The sequence below is a fragment of the Mesoplodon bidens genome, assembly GCF_964165515.1.
Source record: "Mesoplodon bidens genome assembly, chromosome: 10".
Taxonomy (NCBI): Eukaryota; Metazoa; Chordata; class Mammalia; order Artiodactyla; family Ziphiidae; genus Mesoplodon; species Mesoplodon bidens.
The window spans coordinates 47,673,625-47,699,300 of NC_138172.1; the positions used below are offsets into that span (position 1 = coordinate 47,673,625).

At 35.9% G+C, this 25,676-nt stretch overlaps 1 protein-coding gene across 1 annotated transcript in view; it reads left to right on the top strand.

Moving 5' to 3' along the window:
- TOPAZ1 (testis and ovary specific TOPAZ 1) overlaps nucleotides 1–25,676 on the top strand; it is a gene marked incomplete at both ends in the record, with an annotated part of 68,564 nt that overhangs the window by 40,593 nt on the left and 2,295 nt on the right. The window contains 8 exon segments of the mRNA XM_081246193.1: nucleotides 629–744; nucleotides 7,280–7,346; nucleotides 8,400–8,574; nucleotides 9,277–9,377; nucleotides 11,820–11,985; nucleotides 16,893–17,057; nucleotides 18,879–19,082; nucleotides 24,124–24,307. Of these exon segments, the coding sequence (XP_081102319.1) occupies nucleotides 629–744; nucleotides 7,280–7,346; nucleotides 8,400–8,574; nucleotides 9,277–9,377; nucleotides 11,820–11,985; nucleotides 16,893–17,057; nucleotides 18,879–19,082; nucleotides 24,124–24,307 (1,178 nt within the window).

Sequence of the window (25,676 nt, forward strand, 5' to 3'; positions counted from 1 at the left end):
GAGAGCTCTCATCACAAGGAAAAAATTTTTTTTCTTTTATTTTGTATGTATATGAGATGATGGATGTTCACTCAAATTACTGTAATCTTTTTGTGATGTACGTAAGTCAAATCATTATGCTGTACAGCTTAAACTTATACAGTGCTGCATGTCAGTTATATCTCAACAAAACTGGCAGATAGATAGATAAGTTTAAAATTAAAAAAATAAAAAGAAATTACTGCTCACCTGTAGTCATTGTAGAAAACCTCAGTTTAATACCTCTCAGGAATTTTATCATCAGGGATACAGTACAACCACCAGTGCTATACTTACTAAAAGACAGAATGAGCACCAAATGAGGTACAGCTGATAAAGTGCTTGAGATAACTTGGAGAACAGGAAGAATATTCAAGTTTGCATTCAAAAGTATTATTTTCATTTTTGCTTTAAATTCTTGATGTAAGCAGTCTTATTGTGGTTCTCAAATATTTGAAGAAAAATATGCTTCAAAGTTTTAAAATGAATTTTAATTCTGTTTGCCTTCATGTTTCATTTCTTCCATCAGTCTGTTAGTTTTTTCCACACACATTGGTTTTGACTCTTTCATATTTTTATGAGAATGACTACTGTTTTCCCTATTCCACAGCTTGTTGAAGCTGGGATGGTACTTGATCCAGAACACTTTAACTATATTATTAAGCTTTTATACCAAGTACAGGCTTCCAAGCAAGAAATAACTGAAGTTCTGGAAATGAAATCCAGGTAAGAAGAATTATTATAATTAGGACTAAAATATATGTATTTTGGTGGGGACTTAAAAAAGGATGAAGGCAAAGCACTTATTATTGTTCATATGCTCACCATAAGCCCTTCTCCTTCTTTTGGCTATGGCCTAGTCACACTGTCATCAGCTGCTTCTAGCCAACCCTCCTGGCCAGCCTCACCAGATCTTTTTCAGTACCTGATTTCATCTCAGTACCTGGCAGATCAAATGTAAAGTCTCCCTTGCTCTGTTTCACAACTTACTTGATTCTACTTAATGCACTCTCTTATGTGTATACAAATTACTTTAATTCTTTTTTCTCTTTCACTTCTTGCCACATTAACTAAATAAAATATTTTAATGTCTCTCCTTCATTCTTTTTATTGATTGATTGATTGATTGATGCGTTCGTTGGGTCTTTGTTGCTGCGCACGGGCTTTCTCTAGTTGCGGTGAGCGGGGGCTACTCTTCGTTGTGGTGCGCGGGTTTCTCATTGCGGTGGCTGCTCTTGTTGCAGAGCATGGGCTCTAGGTGCCTGGGCTTCAGGAGTTGTGGCTTGCGGGCTATGGAGCGCAGGCTTAGTAGTTGTGACGCACGGGCTTAGTTGCTCCACGGCATGTGGGATCTTCCCAGACCACGGCTCGAACCCATGTCCCCTGCATTGGCAGGTGGATTCTTAACCACTGAGCCACCAGGGAAGCCCTCTTCTTCATTCTTTCTCTCACTTGTTCACTTTCTCTATTCAGTTTATGGGCCTCCAAAGGCCTTAAAAAAAAATACCCTGTGCTAATTGTAAGAGTAGTACCATAATATACCTGTATTGAGAAAAAGGAAAGCCATGACTTATATAAAATTTTTATTATGCTGTCACGTACATAGAGAAAAGTATACAAATTTTAAGTATTTAAATGAACTATAACTTTTTAACAAAATCAGATTTGATAAAGTGCAAATGATATCAACCACCAAAGTCCTTGAGAGTGCCCAGAAAGCTCCTTCAGAGGAGCTTCCAGAGTTGTTTTTATCTTATTTCTTATTATCCTCTAGTACAGAGGTTTCCAAACTTTCTTGGTTCACAGGGTCCAGAGGCCAAAATAAATACATTAACAGTACCATTTATTAAGTAGTTAAATCCAAACAAGTTAATAGCAGTTTGACAGTGTCTGACAGATGTCGCTTGAAAATTTAAAATAACCTGAGGAGCCCCTGTGAATTTGCTCTCTGCTCTGGATGCCATAGTGCAGTTAGGGAATTTCAGCTCTAATTATACTACTTCCCTTCAAACACCAGCATTTAAGGTACATTTGAGTTCTTCAGGTTCTATGATTTTGTTTAATTCCTTTACCTAGTGATAGTTAATAATATTTACGTTGCATATGAAAATTATGACAATTTATTTGGTAACCCCTAATTTTGAAAATTGTATCCTTATGCACTCTTCCCCTTCCTATGTGCTTGCTTCAAAATAGTTACCTTGTATTTTTTAGGAGGTATTAACATTGGTGACCTATTTATTAGTGAAGGAAAAAATTTAAAAATAACTCTGGGTGGCTAAGAGGCATAGATCATGGTTGGGGATATGGACCCAGCCCCAAGGCAGAAGGAAAAAGAAATTTAGTATTTATTATTTTATATTTGAATTTATATTTCCTGATGCTCTTTGAAATAATTACCCGTTTCTAGACAAGGGAAATGAATTTTAATGGACATTCTTATTTTGATTATAATTTTTAGTTAGCTATAGTTCATTTGAAAGGCTTTCACTTTCAGTGGATAAGGCTACTACAAAGAATTCTGCTATTTATATTCAGGACATCAGTGAAAATTAAGGTGTGTATATAATCTAGGAAATTTGTTAACATACATTTAATGACTTTAAAAATAGTATTTTGAAATAATCTTAGATTTACAGAAATGTTGCAAAAATTAGTGTGATGAACTCCCATGTTCCCGTCATCTAGCTTCCTTTCATGTTAACATCCTACATAATAATAGTGCCATTATCAAAACTAGGAAATTAATTTTGGTATAAATCCATTAACTCACTACAGATCATATTGCACTGTAGTAGGATGCACATGGTTCAGTATATCTTATTACTGGTTAAGTTAACCTTTATCACTTAGTTATCACTTAGTTAAAAAGATTATCTGCCAAGTTTCCACACTGTAAAGTTACTCTTTGTCCTATTGTAATGAATAAATATCTTGGGGAAGAGATTTTAGCATTATGTATTATGCTGTTTCTCCTCAAAACTTCATACATTAATTTTAGTATTCTTCAGTGACTCTTTACTACAGGTTACTACTGTGGTATTTACCCAATGGTGATTTTGTATTTTCCCCATTTTTTCTACATTAAAATTTTATTTATTTATTTATTTGGCTGCACTGGGCCTTTGTTGCGGCACGCAGGATCTTTAGTTGCGGCATGCAGGATCTAGTTCCCTGACCAGGGATCGAACCCAGGCCCCCTGCATTGGGAGCGCTGAGTCTTAGCCACTGGACCACCAAAAAAGTCCCTTTTCTACATTTATTTATTTATTTTTAAATAGCATGCTTCCTTTATTTTTAATAGCTATTGTTGCTGGGTTTTTTTAAAATATTTATTTATTTATTTGGTCACACCAGGTCTTGGTTGTGGCAGGTGGGCTCCTTAGTTGCAGCTTACCAGCTCCTTAGTTGTGGCATGCGAACTCTTGGTTGCGGCATGCGTGTGGAATCTAGTTCCCTGACCAGAGGTCGAACCCAGGCCCCCTGCATTGGGAGTGCGGAGTCTTAACCACTGTGCCACCAGGGAAATCCGTCCCTTTTCTACATTTATTAATTGGAATTTTTCAGTAAAGAAGAGCTGTCCCTTCTCCATTTACATACTTATTCAAAATTTATGTCAGTGTGAACTCATGGCTATTTATTTTATTCTATGGGTTATTTATAATCTAATAATATAGTTATTTATTTTGTTGCTCAAATCGTTCCAAATTTGACCTTTGGGAATTCCTTCAGGTTTGTTCCTACATCCTTTCATCATTTTTTTTTTGTTTTTCTACCACTTTCGTGTTATTTGAAGCCACAGAGTTAAGTCTCATCTTCTCTTTTCCCTGCTCCAACATTGGCAGCAACCATTTCTCCAAGGAGCTCTGGTTCCTTTTATTAGAGAATGATATTTCAAATCCAAGACCTGAATGTGTTCATTGCTGCTAGAGTATCATTGCAGCCAGGTCTTCTCAGTGGACAGGGCTAAGAAATATATGTATGTATACACAACATACATACACACACAAGATATATATATTTATTTCTCTATTTTTATGTATATTACAAAAACCATGAGTACATACTGATAGCTTGATTTGAATCCAGCACTACAGGTTCATCTTAGCCTTCCCTTTTTCATATTTATAAATTCTTTCTCCAACAGTGAGAAACCTGACTCTAATTATCTACAATATATTTGCTCATTTATTCAGTCTTACGATCCACAAAAAGTAATTTGAGAACTGCTAACCCATACCTCTGTGGGAAAAAAATTTAGTACATTTTTAGTATAAGGTTATTATAGTATTCAGCCAAAATATTGCTTCCTAAGTTACTTTGTTCTTTTTTTCCCCTGTGCCCATTCAATGTGGTTATTCATTTGTAGACCATTTAGGTTTATTTATTACTGTTTGTATTATATTTTCAGTTATCCCACATCCTAGCTGGTTTGAATTATTTAGGGAAGTATGTGAAAAATTGCTGTCTGTTCTAACAGTCAATGCTGTACTAAAAAGATGCAATGAGAAATGTTGCTCCAGCTTACTCCTGCTCCACCGTTTCCATTTCGTCCTTCTCTCTACCCCTTTTCCACCTACATACTGGAGGTAACCAGTCTTTCAGTTTTATCCTCTTATAATGAGCAGATGTGTATGTATTTTCTTATATCTACTTCTTTATTACATATATAGTTTAGAAAATAATGAATACTCTTTTTTTTTAATTTGCTTTTTTTCACTCAGACAGTATATCCTGGAAATCAATCTAAATCAGTCCATAGAGAAATTCGTCATCTTTTAAACAATGCAAAGTACTCCATTTAATGGATATACTTTAGGTTATTCAATCAGTGATGGGTATTTAAGTTGTCCCCAATATTTTTCAATTTAAAACAATGCTACTGCTCTTGGATTGGAAGAATTAATATTGTTAAAATGACCATCCTACCCAAAGCAATCTACAGATTTAATGGTATCCCTATCAAATTACCCATGACATTTTTCACAGAACTAAAACAAATAATCCTAAAATTTATATGGAATCACAAAAGACCCAGAATTCCCAAAGCAATCCAGAGGAAAAAGAACAAAGCTGGAGGCAGAGCCCTCCCAGACTTCAGACAATACTACAAAGCCACAGTAATCAAAACTGTATAGTACTGGTACAAAAACAGACATGCTGATCAATGGAACAGAATAGAGAGCCCAGAAATAAACCTACACACAGTTAATCAGTTAATCTTCAACAAAGGAGGCAAGAATATTCAATGGAGAAAAGACAGTCATTTCAACAAGTGGTGTTGGGAAAGCTGGACAACTTCATATATTTAAATCAGTAAAGTTAGAACATTCCCTCACACCATATACAAAAATAAACTCAAAATGGTTTAAAGACCTAGATATAATGACACCATAAAAATCCTAGAAGAGAACATAGACAAAACATTTTCAGACATAAAACGTAGCAATATTTTCTTAGATCAGTCTCCCCAGGCAAAAGAAATAAAAGCAAAAATAAACAAATGGGGCCCAGTGAAACTTAAAAGCTTTTGTACAGCAAGGGAAACCATAAACAAAAGACAGCCTACAGACTGGGAGAAAATATTTGTAAACGATGCGACCAACAAGGGCTTAACTTCCAAAATATATAAACAGCTCATACAACTCAATATCAGAAAACCAAACAGCCCAATCAAAAAATGGGCAGAAGACCTAAATAGACATTTCTCCAAAGGAGACATACAGATGGCCAACCTGAAAAGATGCTCAACATCGCTAATTATTAGAGAAATGCAAATCAAACTTACGAGGTATCACCTCACACCGGTCAGCATGGCCATCACCAAAAGGCTACAAATAATAAATGCTGGAGAGGGTGTGGAGAAAAGGGAACCTTCCTACACTGTTGGTAGAAATGTAAATTGGTACAGCCACTATGGTGAACAGTATGGAGATTCCTTAAAAAGCTGAAAATAGAGTTGCCGTATGATCCATCAATCCCATCCCTGGGCATATATCCAGAAAAGACGAAAACTGTAATTCAAAAAGATACATGCACCCCAATGTTCATAGCAGCACCATTTACAATAGCCAAGACATGGAAGCTACCTAAATGACCATTGACAGATGAATGGATAAAAATTAGGAACTTGTCCTTCCTTTTTAATGCTCTGGAATAATTTATAAAGCATCGGGATTAATTACCAAAATTGACCCCATAGTTGGCTGTCACACAGTATTCTTAGTTTAATGGAACCCTCCTCTTTTCTCCTTTTCTTCTTCTCCTCTTCCCAGTTGCCAGTGTGCTTCTCCTTTCATTTTTGTCTTTTTTTCTTTCCCACAAGCTATCTGTACATTTCACAGATTGCTTTCTTTAAATCATACAAAACTTTTAAGTTCCTCTGTGTGGTTTGTGTTCTAATATACCCAGACAGTTTTTTCCTCAGCATTTTCTTTTTTTTTTTTTTTTTGTTTATTTATTTTTACTTGTTGACAGTTTTGCTTTATTTATTTTTGCTGTGTTGGGTCTTCGTTTCTGTGCGAGGGCTTTCTCTAGTTGTGGCAAGCAGGGGCCACTCTTCATCGCGGTGCGCGGGCCTCTCACTATCGCAGCCTCTCTTGTTGCGGAGCACAGGCTCCGGATGCTCAAGCTCGGTAGTTGTGGCTCACGGGCCCAGTTGCTCCGTGGCATGTGGGATCCTCCCAGACCAGGGCTCGAACCCGTGTCCCCTGCATTAGCAGGCAGATTCTCAACCACTGCGCCACCAGGGAAGCCCAAGCATTTTCAAATTTAGTGTGGACTTTGTCTTTGTAATGGTAGTTCTTAATCAATGTTAGGTCCCTCTGGTAGTTTCCCTTTTTGGTTCTCCCCTACAGGTATTTTTGTTTGTTTTGTTTTGGTCAGTATTTGCTTACCACAAATCCTTATGGACCAGTGAGAGTGAAGTGGGAGCAGTAGAGATCAAGTGCTGAGATTTAATTTTTTTTCTCTTTTTATTCACAATTATTTTAAAGTTTTGACATTCTCTGTCTTCAAGTTAGGATGAAGGTATGATTTCATGTGGAATTTGCTTTTTCCTCCTTGTTGCCTGTGGTTTAGGAGGAAATAGTATAAGTTAGGTATCTGCGCAGTTGCCATTTTCTTCAGCGCTGAATAATTTTTATAGTATATTACTCTCTCTTTCTCCAGTCTCTTAGGTATAAATTATAGAACAAATGAATTAGGAGCAATATTGACTTTTTGGGTGATGAACATAATTAACCCTTTTTTATTGTTAAAGGTTACAGATGAGGCAGTTTATAAAGAACTGGAAGTGTGATTTAGAGTCAGCCTTGAATGAAATAGAGGTATGTTGCTTATCTTTTAAATAAATTTCTGGGATCTCCGAAAACCAATAACAACAAAGAAACTTTGGATAGTAACCCAGTTTTAGAAAAGTTTTACAATGCAGCTGTTACACAGAGAAAAGAAGGAAAAGTTTAATTTTTTGCAGGTTAATACTTTGAAATGCAAACATAATTTCTAGAGTTGTGAGCTATTCTAAAAATAATTCTAGAAATAGTTCGGTTTAAAATTAACTTATATTAAGCCATAATAATCTATAGCTTAGCCTTTAATTCTTGTCACTAGGCAGACTCCCTCAGTGCACAAATGACTTGTCTTTCTTGTCAAGATCCATAGGTGGCTGCAGTATGTGACATGACGGGTAAAGCCAAGGTCATTGTGCACTCTCCAAGCATTTAAAGTCTGGATAAGAAATAGAGGACTTTCAGGATGACTGTACTTTTTAATTTAAGATCATTTTTGTACTCATTCTAGTAATTGTTGATCTAGTCTAAATTAGAATTTATATCCTTGAAACAATTTTTTGTTGGCATGGGAAACTTTCTTAGTTTAGAATTGAAAATAATAGGAAGATAGTAAGTTTACTGAAATTTACTTTGTAGCGCCTTTTGTAGAAGAAATGTAATGCCCAAAATTATGTGTGGGCTGCAAATCATAAATGGCCAACTAACTGTAAAATGCAATCTCTAAAAGTAGTAAAATAGTATTGCTGTGGAAGTAGCTCAAATCATGCTGCTAATCATCTGTTTTCCTTAAATCTATCTCCACTGTGTAGTTCAGGTTTGAGGGTGACATCATTAAGTACATTAGGAGCTAGATAATTAAAACAAGTGTATGTTGACATCTGGAGCTTATAGAGGCATTGCTATGGACAGAAAAGCAAATTGTACAGTAACATGTTACTGCTGTTGTAACACTTGTCAGTAAGTTTATAAGATTTGCAGAGATTGTCTTATTAATTTCTGTATATCTAATGCCTGCATGTGCCTACCCCATAATATGTTTGCATAAATGACAACTTGCATTTTTTGTTTTGTTTTTAATAATTCTCATAGCATTATAAAGAAAAAGGTGACTGGACCAAATTGGGAAATTTATACATTAACATAAAACTGGGCTGTGAAAACTTTGCAGATTTCCAGAGATTTTGTGCTTGTATTGCTGAAACACTGACAAAAGACTGTAAAGAAGAGAGACCAAGTGTTCCATTTTGTGAATTCGCTGAAACAAGTAAATGTCACTGTTTTGGTCTGAGTATTGTGGGTTAGGGTGATACAGTGTCCTTTATTATTGATTGATGGATTGACTGGTACAATGTTCATAACATATAAAGCTCTTAATAATCTCCATGTTGGGGATAAGTTAACACTGCAGTTTTTAGATACTTTTACTTCTTTTTATAAATTTTTCCATCTATTTATTGTTAAATTAGATTATAATGATAAAAGGTCAATAGAATATCAGATGTTTCATGTTCTTATTTTTCTTTTCATTCAGATTGGTAAAACTATTGCTAAGAAATTGTAGTGGAGCATCTGAATTTTTGAATCATTAAATTGTTACTATCTTCACTATTGCTGCGTCAACAAAATTCGTATATTTTTGAGACCTTTCTTTTTACATCAGCTCTTCACTGCTATATTCTCTGTCAGGGTCGGCAAACTGTAAAGGACCAGATTTTAGGCTTTGCACGCACAGTATATAATCTGTGTCACACGGTTTTCTTTTCAAACAACCCTTTAAAAATAAAAACCATTCTTAGAAGCTCATAGGCTATACAAAAACAGGCCACAGGCCAGATTTGGCCCATGGGCTATAGTTTGCCGATACCTGGTCTTTGTGGTAATATCACTGATTCCATATTAAATTTGCCTTTTCTATCATTCTAAGTGACTGTTTCACTTTCTTCCATATGCCTGCTTTGTGTTTCAGTTAGCAAAGATCCACAAAACAGTGAAGTAGATAAAACTTTGCTGGGAAGAATCGGAATCAGTGCTATGTACTTCTACCACAAGCTGTTGCAGTGGTCCAAGGTACTTCACAAAATTTTATTTTGGCTTGGTATATAGAGTGTTAGTTTAAAATATTTGAGCAGAATATAGGTTAACCCTGAAACTTTGCTGATAATTTGCTAATTTGCTAAGAATTTGCTAATAATCATTATGGGTGGCAAATTGAAACTTACACAATAAGTGAATTATTAGGTGGTATGTTAGGCAAATATGGAAAGGAGGTGGCATGAGAAGAATATCTATGACTACTATGAAGAATCTCAGTATGAGGAACACGTAGGAAGCTGTGCTAAATATCGTATTTATTTGAAGCACCTTTCAATTCAGAATTTATTTTGCCAGCTTCTGAGTATTGGTGGTATTATAATTTTGGAAGCTCTCTCTTAAGATGAACCCGAGATACTAACAATGAACAGAACTCTTTTAAAATCACTTCTTAGGATCCTTTGGAATACTGTATACCATATATCTTCATGTCTACCTTTGAGGCTTAGCTCACCATAGAAGTGGTGTAGTGATTCTAGACCATATTGTACTATCATTGTTTAGATTTCCCTGAGGTGGTGGTGGAGTTATAGATTCAATAAAGTTAAGTGAAGGACAGAAAAATCCAAAATAGGGAGCGAAGTGCTGAGGGATGGAGAGTGAGATGGTTGAGAGTGGGGTTACTATTGAATCAACTATTAAAATGTATCTTTTATTCCTTCCTTCTTTTTATAAAGAGGTTATTTCACAATTGAAATAATATTTAAGTACATGGTCACTCAGGTACACATACAAAATTCATGAATTTTTTTTTAAAAAGAAAATAATTTTTAAATAATCATTGTACAGAAGGTCTCCAGTCTCCAACATCTTCTAAGTGGTTTAGCACTTATTGTGTGGTAGGCCTGGGATGGGCAAAATGTACCTTGGCTCCGCTCTCACATTCTAGCTTAAAGTCTATCATAGCATTAATTTCTTGGGTATTTAATGCTTGAGAATTTGAGGACTACCTAGTTAGAAGACCCTTTTTTAAAACTCAGACTGATTTTGCTGAAATTTTACAGTATGTTTTAATTCTATTTGGTTTCTTTTTAAAGAGTTATTTTTGATATGGAACATTTTTTAAGTCTTTATTGAATTTGTTACAATATTGCTACTGTTTTATTTTGGTTTTTTGGCCATGAGGCATGTGGGGTCTTAGCTCCCCAACCAGGAATCAAACCCGCACCCCCTGCATTGGAAGGCGAAGTCCTAACCACTGGACTGCCAGGGAAGTCCCCTTTATTTGGTTATTTTTATTTAGGATATAAGCGGTTGGTGAATTTGTGCCCTTTTCTTTTCTTTTTTCTTTTTTCCTGGCCTGCTGCGTGGCATGTGGGATCTTAGTTCCCAGACCATGGATTGAACCCGTGCCCCCTGCAGTGGGAGCACGGAGTCTTAACCACTGTACCGCCAGGGAAGTCCCAATGCCTGTATTTTAATTTTAAATGTTAACTGTCTTATTTAGAATGAGTATTTTATTATCTTACTTAGCATGAATTTTTTAATGAAACCTTCCATTTTGAACATAAAAGTAAAACCATTGAAATTAAACTTAAGGTATCCCTTGAAAAATGCACTCATTTATACAGTCAGATTGAAAGTACTTTGACATCATAATATGCATCTGACTCAAAATAGCATGTAATATAATATAAAACAAGAGTCTGAAAACCAAAAGCCAGACCTGGCCCACAGCCTGTTTTCATACAGCTCATGAGCTGAGAATGTTTTTTACATTTTTAAAGATTTAGAAATTTAAAAACAACCAAAAAGAATATGCAGCTGACCAAATGTGACCTGCAAAGCCTAAAGCATTTACTGTCTGGCTTTTAATGGAAAAATTTTGCTGACCCTGGTATAAAATAATAACACATGTCCAATTTCTGATGTCCACCCTAGAGACAGCCTTTATGTAGACAATGTGAAATAATTAGCCTATTGACTCAAAAAAATGATTTTCAGACAACAATTTTATCCCCCTTTTTTCCCTTTATCATTCTTTATCTAAATTTCATATGAAATAATCTCCTTTTCATTGACTTTCCCTCCTGGATCTCAGGGTGATCAACAGAAGAAGAGCAAAAACATATGATGGGTAGCTTTCCACATTAAGGCATGAAATCCTTTTGCCAAATGAAATCTCTAGAGGAGGCACAGTGAATAAAACAAATGAAAGGAGAACCAATGAAAGGGGGCCCAGTGGTGGGCGTGGTTAATGAGACAAAGCCTGGCTTGCTACCCTTCCCTTTCCATCTTTGTGGCTGAGCAGGAAAGGGCTTAAGGAGAGAGTCTTAGAGCAGTTTGACAACCATCAGTCTAGAATTATTCAAATTGCATAATTGGCTTCTATATAATTATCAGTGACTTTGTACCTCTATAATACTCTTAATGATTGATACTCAGTGGGTTTTTTTGTCTTTTTTTTTTTAACTCTAGGGAAGGAAGGTCTTAGATAAACTATATGAATTAAAAATACATTTTACAAGTTTAAAAGGACTTACAGGGCCTGAGAAGTTAGCACCGAGATGTCAAATTGTGAATATTGCAGCAGAAATTTTTCTAAAAAGTGGAAGCCTAGATGGTGCCATTTGGGTATTAAGGGGTAAGTTCTGATATATGCCAGCATGAAATAATTTGTTAAGCTTGTTATAAATTCTTGGTTTTGTAGTTACCTCAAGTTGATATTGAATTGTGGGTGACAATTTGGTCTAAACCCCTAGTGATCATGTGGGTAGGAGAGGTTGTTATATAAAATGAAAGGAGAATGTTAACCTAGCTTTAAAAAGAAACTGTGTGAACCTTTGCTGAAAAGTTAGTTCTTACTTTGGCCTAAGCACTGTATAGATGCTTTACCTGATTATCTCAATTAATCTTCATATAAACCCTATGAGTTTGGAATTATTACAATCCCCATATTATTGATAAGAAAATGTTGTCAGAGACAGTAAGCAGCTTGCCCCAAATGACATAACAAGTAAGGAGTGGAGGCCGGATTTAATCCCAGACAGTCCAGCTTCAGAGCCCAAGCTTCAGCTACTGAGACAGGGAAATCCTGATTGCAGTCTGCATAACTCTATCTTTGCATGTGCTGACAACCATGGCTCCAAACCAAGACAATAAAGATTATTTCCCCTAGTAAGTCAAATCATCTAACAGAAATTACCATGAAATTAAGCCAGCAGAAGCAACTAAGGTTAGTTTGGCATGAGGTAAATAAAATTTAGAGAGCACAGTAGTAGCACAGCATCTAATGTAGCTTTGGCTACTTGGACCATCAAGCAGATTTTATTTGATAAAATGAGATAGATAAGAATGAAGAAACTTCGAGAATCTCAGTTTAGGTGGAAGATGGAATAAATTCACAAGTAAATAAAATAGAAAACTTTTACACTAACACACAGAACTAGCATGCATACATATTCATATATACATAAAATACCGTATTTGTTCAGTGCTGAGGGTTTATGGAATATAGAGGTTGTGATTAGACTTCGAGATCAAAAGCTTGTTGGAAAAGTTTTTCTTCAACTTAACAAATGTAACCAGTGAGTTTTCCTAGGACGGGAAGATTAATCAAAATAGAAAGATACCACACAAAATACAAATATACAAATACAAAATAGAATGTTTATAAAAATAGGAAGTAGCAAAATGCAAGCCAGAGCTCACAGGCTCTGTGAGAAAGAAAAAATGTGGCAAGAAATGGAAAGGGTAAAATAGTTGGTAAAAATGGGCCTGGATGATCTTCTGCCTAAAAGTTTCTGGCAAAACTAGTCTTTCTCAAACTAGAGACTGGGGGAGGGTTTGTGGGAGGGGTGTGGAGTGGTCTATGGAGATTTAAAATTTTTACAATTTTGTTGTTTCAATTTTGAGATTATCTTTTTAAATTCTATCAGTTATAAACACAGGATTTTCGTTTGCAGTGACCATTCCAATTGAAAGTCATTTTTCATAAGTAAAATTTTATTTCTTTGAAAAAAGAGGGCCCACAGAAGTATGTTAAGTTGTCCCCAGAATTTTTTGGCTCTTCAAAGGTTCTGCAGTGAACAGGCCACTCTCAAGAAAGGAAATACAAATGGCTTGATCTCACTTGTAATAAGTGAGAGTAATACTTGTATTAAGAGAAATAAACATTAAAATCCTAAACACCTGTCAGACCAGCAAAGATTAAAGTTTTGTGATATGCTTTTCGTGAGGGTATAGAGAAATGAGCCTTCACATGTATTGTCTTTAGGGGCTTTTTGACAAAATATCTGTCAAAATTTAGTAATGCATATTTCCTTTAATCTATTAACTCCATTTCTAGGAATTTGTCCCACAAACACATTTATATCTGTATACAGGGGTATGCACTGTAAGTTATATGAAATCTCTTTTTTAAACCATCAACAATGATAACAAAGAATTCCAGATAACTTAAGTGTCTGTTAAGGGTGTACCAGTTAGTGAAACTGTGTGACAGCCATATGATGGAACAGAACGACGTAGAGCTGCAAATACTCATTGGAATGATCTCCAGGATTTACTACAAGTGAAAAAAGGAATGTGCTCAACGGTGTACACAGTATGCTACCACTTCTGTAAAAAAATAAAATGGATACATACATACTTGCTTTATACCCTTAAAATACTTGTAGAAGGATGCACAAGAAACTAGTGATGGTGGGTGCTTCTGGGAAGAAGAATTGACTGCTTGGAGGACAGGGATGAGAGGCATATTAACTTGTTACATATTTTTTCTATATTTTTTCCTTTTAAAATATGTGCATTTATTACCTACTAAACTTTTTAAAGAGGGGGTTTACATACACTTACTCACATTTGAGAAATGTAGAATATTTTATACATTTTTATTTAATGGGTGGCAGCCATTATGCAGCAGTCCCCAACCTTTTTGGCACCAGGGACCGGTTTCGTGGTAGACAGTTTTTCCACGGTGGGGGGGCAGGGTCGGTGGGGGAATGGTAATGCCAATGATCGGGAGTGGCAGATGAAGCTTTGCTTGCTTGCCCGCCGCTCACCTCCTGCTGTGCGGCCCAGTACCGGTCTGCAGCCCATGGGTTGGGGACCCCTGCTCTATTGTTTGGGCCTTACACATTGTCACTTTCACATTTTAAACTCTTTTTCAGCATTGGTACCTTGTATCCTGGCAAATGAACAACGAATTCCTACCTTGCCTTATACCATTACCAGCATTAAAAAAAAACAAAAAAACTTAAAACTATAATTTTATAATTAAGGTTTGGGGGCTGAAAAATAAATGTCTTAACATTCTAGAATACAAATTTTGTAAAAAAAAAATTTATATGTGCTATTTATTGAGAAACTGCTCTTGAATTTTAAAATAACTTTTATTGCCTTTATATAAGTAATACATGGTTATAACGATTTAATAATATGTTTTGCTTATCCACCCCTTCTTATTTCTCTATAATGAAATATAGAGAAATTTCTATAGAGAAATAAGAAGGAGTGGATAAGCAAAACCGATGACAAAAAATCCTTATTCAGCCACCCACCCAGTGTTATAAATAACACTACAGTGTTACTATACAGACTCTTTAGTGCCTTTCATTTTCATCAGGCAACAGTCTTTCTGTGGACATCTTTCTGTGAAAGGGAATATTCCTCTATAACATCACTTAATGGGCTGCATAGTTTTCCATCTTATAAACAAATATAGATAAACATAGATACATAGGTACGTCCATGAGTCCACTTCTCTTGAACTAGCTGGTTTTTAAATTTCTATGATAAACAAAATCCCTACTAAACATCCCTGCTAAATCTTAATTACGCCCTTAGGATAAATTCTGATGGAATTGCTGGGTAAAGGTAAGAACAGTTTAAAGCTTTTTGATAAATGTTGGCAAATTTGCCCTTGTTGCCATTCAGATTTGCAGCAAGTTATTTTGAGTTTATTAGAAAGCCTCCCTTTGTGAGAAAATCCTTAGAGAACAATTGCATAGGTATTGTCTATACAGTCATTGTCCTGTTGGGGATCACAGGTGCACATAAACAGTCCAGATGTTAGTGCCCAATTTTATGTTTTTTAGTTACCAGACAGACGGGCGCACTTCAGTTTATGCAAACCCTAATCTGGCTATTCCGAACGTTGCATTCCAGGTGTTACCTCTGTGAATAGAATACAGGAGTACTCTACGCCTTTAGAAGTGTTGTACTAATTATAGTCATCTTGCCAGCATTGCAAGATGCGTATTATGAAACACCCTTGCCAAATTCATTATTATTTTTCCTATTTCTTTGTTAGTTTGACAGGATAAAAGTGATATTCACTGGTTTGTTTTGCATCTAATTGCTTATTAGAAAATTTAACTATTTTTCTTTTTATTTCTATTTGTACTTATTCTTTTGTGACTTACCAGTTCACATTCTTGGTCTGTTTTTTAATATTAATATTTCTCTTCATTATTGATCTAATCAATTTAGGAGTAAATTAATGAAGGTATCTGTCTAAATGAGTTAATGATTGTAAAGCACTAATATTTATAATAAACACTGCCTCGTAGGTAGTATAAATCAAGTCAACCAGTCAAGTGAGCTCTAGTAATTTAAAAACAAGCTCCTACTTTAAAGTTTTCTACTCGATGCTTAAGTCTTTATTTTGGCATTGTATGCTTGAATTATCAAATCTTTCTTTAATACTTCCTGTATTTACTGCGCTGGAAAGGCCACAAAAGAAAAGGATTGACTCCTGCTCTTACTCCTGTTGAAAAAGAACACAGGAACGTGATTTGAATGTTACATGACAGCGTTTCATTATGTGTCTCATTATGTGTATAATGATTGAGGGAATTAGGTAAATGGTAAGATGCTGACATTTCTAACATGTTAACACCTCCGTGTTCTATACTACAGTCTCCTATTGTTTTTCTCAATGTGAAAATCAGGGCAGAAATTAAGGAACTTCAGCATTATAGGTAATATTCTCTTTTCTTTAAGCTGTGTGATGGGTACCTAAGGATTCTTTTTATTATTTTATTATTATGCTTTTGTAACTTCCATATGTTAGATATTCCTCTGTACATAGCAAGTATTTTATTTAAAAATTTTTAAATAGGCAGATACTGTGGGGGAAAGCTGCTCCCCAAGAATACCAAAACTAATTAAATTATTCTTTACTGTAAAATTGTTTAAGTTGTCTACACAAACAATATTTTACCTTATAATGTATACTCATTATAATCTGAACATTTTGTCATATAAAAATAATCATTAACTTCAGAATCAACAACTGGTACATTTAGAAAAATGAAGAATTAGTAAAAAGGTAAAAATAACAAAATGGTCATTAGTTGCATCTTCTTAGGATGATGATCATCACTATATAAGTTGTTTCTAATAAATTTGAGCTATGGTTATCTTTCTGAGTACACATATTTAAGTTTTTCCACTTTCTCCAAAAGATACTTAAAAACATTTGTTGTGATTATACTGTTAAATGTAATTTTCATGGTGTAAAGTACTTGTACTTTTTCTTTTTGTAAGAGTCAGAGTGGGTCATCAATACACCACTGTGGCCTTGTGATAGACTGGATGTGCTCAATCGGCATAATCTGCTCTGTACAATTGCAAATGAAATTTTAGCGAAGAGTCTTTACAGACAGACATTTGAAGTTTTGCAAAATCTACCAGGTTTTCAAAATTCTCAAGGTATGTTTTTTAAAAAGTCTAGCTTAATTATCTCTGGCCCATCTGGTATTTAATAAGAAACAGTTCTCCACCTGTTTTGGTTGAATTTTATATTCCAGCATATATATATATATATATATATATATATATATTTTTTTTTTTTTTTTTTTTTTTTTTTTTGCGGTACACGGGCCTCTCACTGTTGTGGCCTCTCCCGTTGCAGAGCACAGGCTCCGGATGCTCAGGCCCAGCGGCCATGGCTCACGGGCCCAGCCGCTCCGCGGCGTATGGGATCCTCCCGGACCGGGGCACGAACCCGTATCCCCTGCATCGGCAGGCAGACTCTCAACCACTGCGCCACCAGGGAGGCCCCCAGCATATATTTTTAATGATGTTTTTTGTGAAATGTGTTCTCTGCAAATTGAATATGCTTTCCTGATGGTTTAAAAAAAGAAAAAGAAAAAAAAACAGAGATGCTTATCTTTTGTCAGCAGTTCCTACAAGGAGCATTTCACCATTCCTTTTCTAACCTCTGTCAAGTCATCAGCAATCAATGTTAAGTGCCCCCAGCAAGCTTTATACTGTACCTTAAAATAATTTTTTGCATTGGCATAATAAAGAATACCTTTTCTTTGATCACTTAACAAACATAGAACATAGTTTCCATTACCTTGGAACATAGGAAAACATGAAATAAATGGAGGAAATTAAGCAGATGATGGGTTCAAAGAAAGAGAATGCCAGTGTGGGCAATGGCGGGCAGTGCTCTTGAATGCTTGCAAGTCATATGAGAGAGTCTGTATGAAGGGAAACAGCAAAAGCTTTGGGTCAGGAATGAGCTGGGCAATGGGTTCAGAGTAGTGGGTTAATGTTTAATGAAAACATAAACTTGAAGGCCTCCCCTCAGTGCTTTATGACTCTCCATTTTCCCATGTATTCCACTGAGATACTGTATTGTCATTAACATTCTTATCTAGCTCCTTAAAGGCAATTGTTTTCTTTATCGTGGTATCCCTGGTACAATGGCTGCTGTAGAACTGGCTTTTGATATACAATTATCATGATAATGAAACAAAGTATAATAGTGAGATCAAACAGATAGTTGTGTCAGATTTTGGAAGACCCCAAATGGCAGGCTAAAGGAATTTTCTTCTCTATGTGTAGTAAGGGGTTACTAGAGTTTCGGCGCCAGGGCGTGACATAATGGAGTTGGTGTTTTAGGAAAGTTCCTCTGGTGGTAATGTTTAGAAAGAGACTAAAGGTAAGGAGATAAATTTCCTGATAAGGCCTAGACCACTAAAAAGTCCTAAAGTGATAAAGACCTAGAGTCTAGGTCATAGACCCACCTGACTGAATATAGGGGATAAAAGAGTTGGAAGTATCCAAGGTGACTTCACTTTCTTCTAAGTGAAAAGCAGAAAGGAGTAGACATACCCAAGAAAGGAGGTTTGGGGTTTTTTTTTAATTTGAGAGTGAATATTTATGAGTGGATGATTTATTTTTAGTCATGGGAAAAACAAGTCTGAGGTCTGCACTGTAGAGAGAATGCACACAGAACCGTGCAGATGCAGTGACACTTGAGGACCATGGACAGAGGTGTTAATGTAGCCTCTGAAATCATATTCCTTTCACATTCTCCAATACAAAGTGAATGAGCCATATTGCTTTTGTTGAATTTTTTGTTTCTTTGTTAACTTAGTATGTAAGCTGATTGCCTTTTGGTGACTCTGACTCTTAGAGCAGGTAGGAAGGGGCCAAGGAGAGTAGAGGGGAAAGGAGTAAGAGAGAAGTTTGAGAGAAGATAGATCAGTTTCACTATATCAATGATTTTTTTCTTTTCAGAAACTGTGGAGGTCTCACAGTATAGCCTTCTTTTTAATAAACTTCTAGATGCCTGTATAGAAAGCAACAGTCTTGGTATATCATCCTCCGTAGCAGAATTCATGATTTCAAAGAGCATCCCTATTGATTTTCCCTTTCTTAGAAGATTAATTACTTCTTTAGGAAGAAGTTGTTTATGGCTCAAAGCCAGAGCCCACTACAAAAGTAAGTTACATTTTAAAATTTTAAATTTTGATATATTGGTTTTGAATTTGGTTTTCTAACCTGAAATCTATGTATAATATTCATGGTGGGGCATTAAATATGTAAAAAGAGCAGTTGATACACATTTAAAAATAGTGGTCTACGTAGATTTGTGCTCTTTTGAAGCCTGTTATTTCTCATTTCTAATTGCTATATTTTTATTTCTTTCTGTATTGGCATGTCCACGGGAGGATATGAAAAGGAAATAAATGACAGAATTTGTACCAGTTTGGCATATTTTATAAATATATAGGAGTAAACCACTTGGTAGAATGAAGCTTAAGGAATACATATTTATCCCTGGTATATCCCTGATCTTTTTGGTTAGAATATGTTATAACAGGCACATGGGAAGTACAGAGGGCGTCATTACAATGCAACATGATATATAACAGTTTTTCACATGGCTCCTAGTAATGTTTACAACTGTTCCTCTCTAACGAGTAAGCCTAGAAAACGAATACTTTCTCTAGTCCCAATCTCCTTGCAAGTATTTTAATTAGAAAACAATTCTGTGTAGAATCTAGATCTAGAAAGGCATTCTTTTCTGCCTTCATGCAGTAATTTGTCTTAAATTTCCATTTCTACCACCATCAACTATATGACAAACATTTGAGTACCTACTCTGTGTCACCACTGTGCCAAATGTGTCAAACATCCCAGCCATCCTACACCAACAAAAACCTCTCTGAACTTGGAAGTGTTTTTCATGTTCCCAGCTGTGATCAGTTTAGCAAGTGGTAACTTTTTTTCCCCAGTGAAATGGGAAAGAAACTATTAGTGTGCATTACAGGTAGTAAGATAACATATTATTTGATCAGATTTTCATTTCAGTTACATGTATTCTTATATGTGTGCTAGGGCATTATGTAAAATGTATTTCTTATTGTAGGTTACAATAAAAAGTTTTGAAAGCGGAATTTTTATAAAAGGATGATCAGAAATTTAGAGACAAGGTGCAATTATTTGTTCATAACACCTCATTTCAATTTTGTGGTTATGTTTCAACTCCTTATACTATTTTCCTGCAGACTGCTAGAAATCACACCACAAAGTATATATGTACTATTTGCTATAACTTCTTGATTTTAGTTTTTAGAATTGATGTTAATGAGGTATTTTTTTCAAATAATTGTGCAATTTGGGAAAAATGCCATCAGAAGGCATTTATATGCCGCAGGAATAACGTGTTAACTTGGAAACATATAAATGAGATTTCTATGAATCTTTCTGTTTTTTAGTTGAAAATAAAATTTTGTATTAAAACAGCTAAACTTAATCATTTAAAAAATTTTCAATTGACAGCTTTATTGAGATATAATTCAAATGCCACACAGTTCACCCATTTAAACATGTACAATTCAATGGTTTTAGTGTATTTAAAGAGTTGTGCAACCATCACCACAATCAATTTTAGAACATTTTCATCAGGCCGAAAAGAAACCCCATATGCATTGAGCCACTCCCCATTCCCCCAAATTCTTTCAACCCTGGTAATAATTTAGTTTTAAAGACTTTTTTAAGTGATGTGTTAAAGCATTTAATGCCTGAGTACAATTCAGTACCTTTCTTATTAGCTTAACACATCTATGCTTAATTTCATATGTAGTGAAACTTCCGGGACTTATGCAAGTGAGGTTATAGGGTAAAGAGTATTTTTGTTTTGTTTTGTTTTTAATGTACCTGAGTTATAAAATGAAGTGAGTCATTTATAGTCACTGATCAGTCTTCAGAACATCTCATTTCCTGACAGTGTTGACATTTAAAATATCAGTGGAACTCTCTTTGGATCTATCTTCACACACAGGTTATTTAACACATGCTAGGAAAGCCTTTCAGTGCCTTATAATCACATCTAGTAGTACATATTTGATTCTGAGCTTACAGTTAATTTTTCATCAAGGCACTGTTAAGGCTGTAGTGCCAGTGCCTTTGTTTTGCTTTTTTCTTTAATATTTTTTACAGCTTTATTGAGATAATTTCACATACCATAAAATTTACACATGTGAAGTGTACAGTGCATTTTTATTTGTTTGTTTATTTTTGGTTGTGCTGTGTCTTCATTGCTGCACACGGGCTTTCTCTTGTTGCAGCGACTGGGGGCTACTCTTGGTTGAGGTGCGTGGGCTTCTCATTGTGGTGGCTTCTCTTGTTGCGGAGCACAGGCTCTAGACATGCAGGCTTCAGTAGTTGTGGCACACGGGCTCAGTAGTTGCGGCTCATGGGCTCTAGAGCACAGGCTCAGTAGTTGTGGCACACGGGCTTAGTTGCTCCGCGGCATGTGGGATCTTCCCAGACCAGGGCTCAAACCCGTGTCCCCTGCATTGACAGGTGGATTCTTAACCACTGGACCACCAAGGAAGTCCCTACAGTGCATTTATTTTTATTTTATTCACAGAGTTGTGCACCACAATCTAATTTTAGAACATCTTCAACACCTCTAGAAAAAGAAACACTGAACACATTTATATTCACTCCCCATTCCATGTATGTTTCCCACCCGACCCAGTCCTAGGCAACAATTAATCTGTCTCTATGGATTTGCCTGTTCTGGGCATTTCACATAAATGGAATCATTCAATTTGTACTTTTTTGTGACTGCTTCTTGTACTTAACATAATGTTCTCAAGGTTTCAGTGTTTTCAAGATCCATATCGTTAGCCTATATCATTATTTCTTTTCTAATTACTGAATAATATTCCATTGTATGGAATTTGTCTATCCATCAATTAATGGACATTTGCTTTGCTTGCACTTTCTGACTATTATAAGTAACACTGCTGTGAACATTCACATGCAAGTTTTTGTGTGGGTGTATGGTTTTCATTTCTCTTTGGAGCAGAATTGGTGGCTCGTATGGTAAATCTATGTCTAGCATTTTGAGGAATTGCCAAACTGCTTTCCAAAGAAGCTATCTGTTTTACATTTATATTCCCATCAGCCATGTATGGAATTTCTAGTTTCTTCACATCCTCACTGAGTTTTTTATTTTAGCCTTCCTGGTGGATATAAAGTGATACTTCACTGAGGTTTTGATTTGCATCTTCCTAATGACTAATGATGTTGAGCATCTTTTCACATGCTTATTAGCCATTTGTATATCTTTGTAGAGAAATGTCTATTCAATCCTTTGCCCATTTTTTTCTTTGTACTTTTTTAAATTGAGGTGTTTTTCTTTTTTTTTTGTGGTACGCGGGCCTCCCACCGCTGCGGCCTCTCCCGTTGCGGAGCACAGGCTCCGGACACGCAGGCCCAGCGGCCATGGCCCGCAGGCCCAGCTACTCCGCGGCATGTGGGATCTTCCCAGACCGGGGCACGAACCCATGTCCCCCGCACCGGCAGGCAGACTCCCAACCACTGCGCCACCAGGGAAGCCCTCTTGTTTTTTCTTGTTGAGTGTGTTAAGTATGTGTGGGGGTACATATAAATACATACTATTCATATGCACTCTACATACAAGTCCCATGTCAGATATATGAATTCAGTTTTTTTTCTATTCCAGGAGTTATCTTTTACTTTCTTGATGGCTTTGCTTGTGTTCCCTAACTAATCAGAAGGAAATTATCCAGGGACAGCAGAATTGCCTTCCTGATGCTCCTGATGTGCTACTTAGTCCTAAAAATACGGCTTTTCTGTCAGAACTGAAAAGTCGGGAAGGGAAGATGTTATTAGTAAATCTTTTCCTTACTTTCCCCCGCTAAAACCAAATAGGAGTATTTTTCTTTTCATGTTTGATTTTAGGGGAAAAGATAATATTAGTAAATTTCTACTTAGTTTGTTGGCTTTTGTTTTCCTCTTCTGCTCAGAAGTAAAACAGGTATGCATGTAAATTATACCTACCAATATTTAGGAATGTTAATGAGTCAATAGTTTGTTGGTCCTGGCAGTGATCTAGGAAGGTGGGACTTCCTAGTGGTTAAGATTCCAAAATCTGGAGTCTGAAGGCCAGGGCACTTACCCAAAGCCCCCCATCTATAATATGGGAGTTGTTGTACCTAATTGCAAAGGTAGTAAACTGTCAGGTTAAAATTAGATAAAACCTATGTGTTTAGCTCAGGTACCTGGCATATAGTAGGTCCTCAAAGATTAGTCATCATTATCCATATTAGAAAGATTTATTGAAGATATTTAACTTAATAAAACATTTTAAACAAATTTTACACACAGATTTAAATTGGTTTCAGTAAAAGACAACAATATAATATTGCCTATACACAATTTGGATGTCCTGGACTGATGTATAGGGGATTTCCCTGTATATCACTTGTAATAAGAACCTAAACAGTTTAAAAGTTGAATCTATTCTTTGGAAAAGCAAAATTTTTAGAACATGAATTGGAGAACAACACACTGAGCACCTACATGATGGAAAAGTATCTTACTCATTTTTATATCTAGTGTTTAGCGCAATGCCAGACATTTGTAGGAACAGCAAATATTTATTGCACAAACTTTAACAGCACTATAAATAAGTATACTAAAAAATACTATAAAACTGTGATAGAAAGTAAAATCTTCAAATTATAATTTCTATTTTCTTTCTACATTTTGGATTCATAATTCAAGATAGGTAGTTATATATATAATTATATATAATAATATATATATATAATAACTATATGTAGTTGCTGTTAGACCCAGATCCCATTAAAACAAAACCCAAGTAGCTATTCTGGTTTTTTAGTTATTCTGAAATTAGGTTGTGTTGACTATGGCTTAAAATAAATGGACATTTGCTACAATGAGACTCAAAAGTTCTTTTTCAGGGTTTGTTTTCTTTTTAATTTCTCACTTCATGGTTAATGTTTCAAAACCATTTTACAAAGAATGATCTCAATTGTACTAGGATAATCTCACTACCATATAATTTATGCAATAAATCTGCTTCTAATGTGAAGAATTATTCTGAAACAAAAGTAATTATCACCTGTGGATATTTTGGAAGTCTAGGTTTTCACCTATTGGGGTTTTAGTAAAGTTTAATCTGTTACTTGACTTTCAGGTGCTCTTTCATTGGGTTGCTACCCACCATTGGAGGGAAATTTATACCGAAAACTTCTACTGATTCCTTCATATATGTCTGAGATTGAAATGCTTTTAGCTATTGAAGTCTTCATGGTATCTAATGCTAGTAGTATTCAGAGTCCTGGACCTTCTACACAGATGCTGCAGATAGTTTTAAAAAGGTTGGTTGAAATAACTTCTCTGACTGCATCCTGAAAGCAGATCATGGCTCCCTACACTTGCCCTAGGATGTAAATGTTTCATTTATTTGTATATATATAAACATATATATATAAACAGTTATATATTTATATACTGCATATTTATATATTTATATACTTGTGCATGTGTGTATTGGCAAACTTTGGTAGCATTTATATTGAGAAAGGATTTGACCTATTTGAGGTTTAAATCCAAACAAGTTAGTACCTTTCAGTAAACATTTTGACAACTTCAAAGATCTTGTTTAGGTGTTCAAAGAGATGGGTCTTTTTTTTGTGTGTGTGTGGTACGCGGGCCTCTCACTGTTGTGGCTTCTCCCATTGCGGAGCACAGGCTCTGGACGCGCAGGCTCAGCGGCCATGGCTCACGGGCCCAGACGCTCCACAGCATGTGGGATCCTCCCGGACCGGGGCACGAACCCGTGTGCCCTGCATCGGCAGGCGGACTCTCAACCACTGCGCCACCAGGGAAGCCCGAGATGGGTCTTTTTTAGGTGTGGACATTTCTCGTGTACTGGTGGTTTTTAGTTAGGTACCTAAAAGTTATCTTTCTGGTCAACACAAAAGATCTAAGAACCAGGTCTAAAAGGGAAACATATGATAATTTATTAGGTTCAGTCAAGAATCCTGTTCAAAATAAAGCCATCAGCCTAGTTTCAATATTTTAAAATGTTGTTATAAATGCATAAATATTATAATGTAGCTGTTGGACCAGAGTGGCATCCCTTCAGGTGATTTTGTTCAAAATCCCAGAATTTAGTTTTACACCACTCCAATTTCTTGTCAGCTTTATCTAGGAAACTTGTAATATAAGGATCTCATGGGACTCCTGTTTTGGCGTTTCTTAACAAGAATTTTGCTTCTGTTTACTGGTGTTAGAAACCAGATCCTCAGACTGAATATTCTGTTAGTTATCTATTACAGTGTATAAGTTATCCCAAAGCTTAGTGGCTTAAAATAGCAAGTATTTTCTTAGTTTCTGTGGGTCAGGAATTTTAGAGTAGCTTAGCCAGATGGTTGTGGCTCGGGGTCTCTCATGTCATTGGACTCAGGATGTGGTCAGGACCTGCAGTCGCCTACTTGATGGCTTCACTGCAGCCGGAGGATCTGTTTCCCAGCTGGCTCACTCATGCCTGTTGGCAGGAAGCCTCAGCTCCTCACCACATGGGCCCCTCCATAGGATCCTTAAGTGTCTTCATGACACAACAGCTAACTTCTCTCAGCGTGAGTGATCCAGGAGAGAGAACGCAAGGAGGAAGCTACAGTGCCTTTTGTGACCCTACATCAAGAGCTGTGAAGGCTCTGAGATTCCACCCCATTTGCAGGCTGT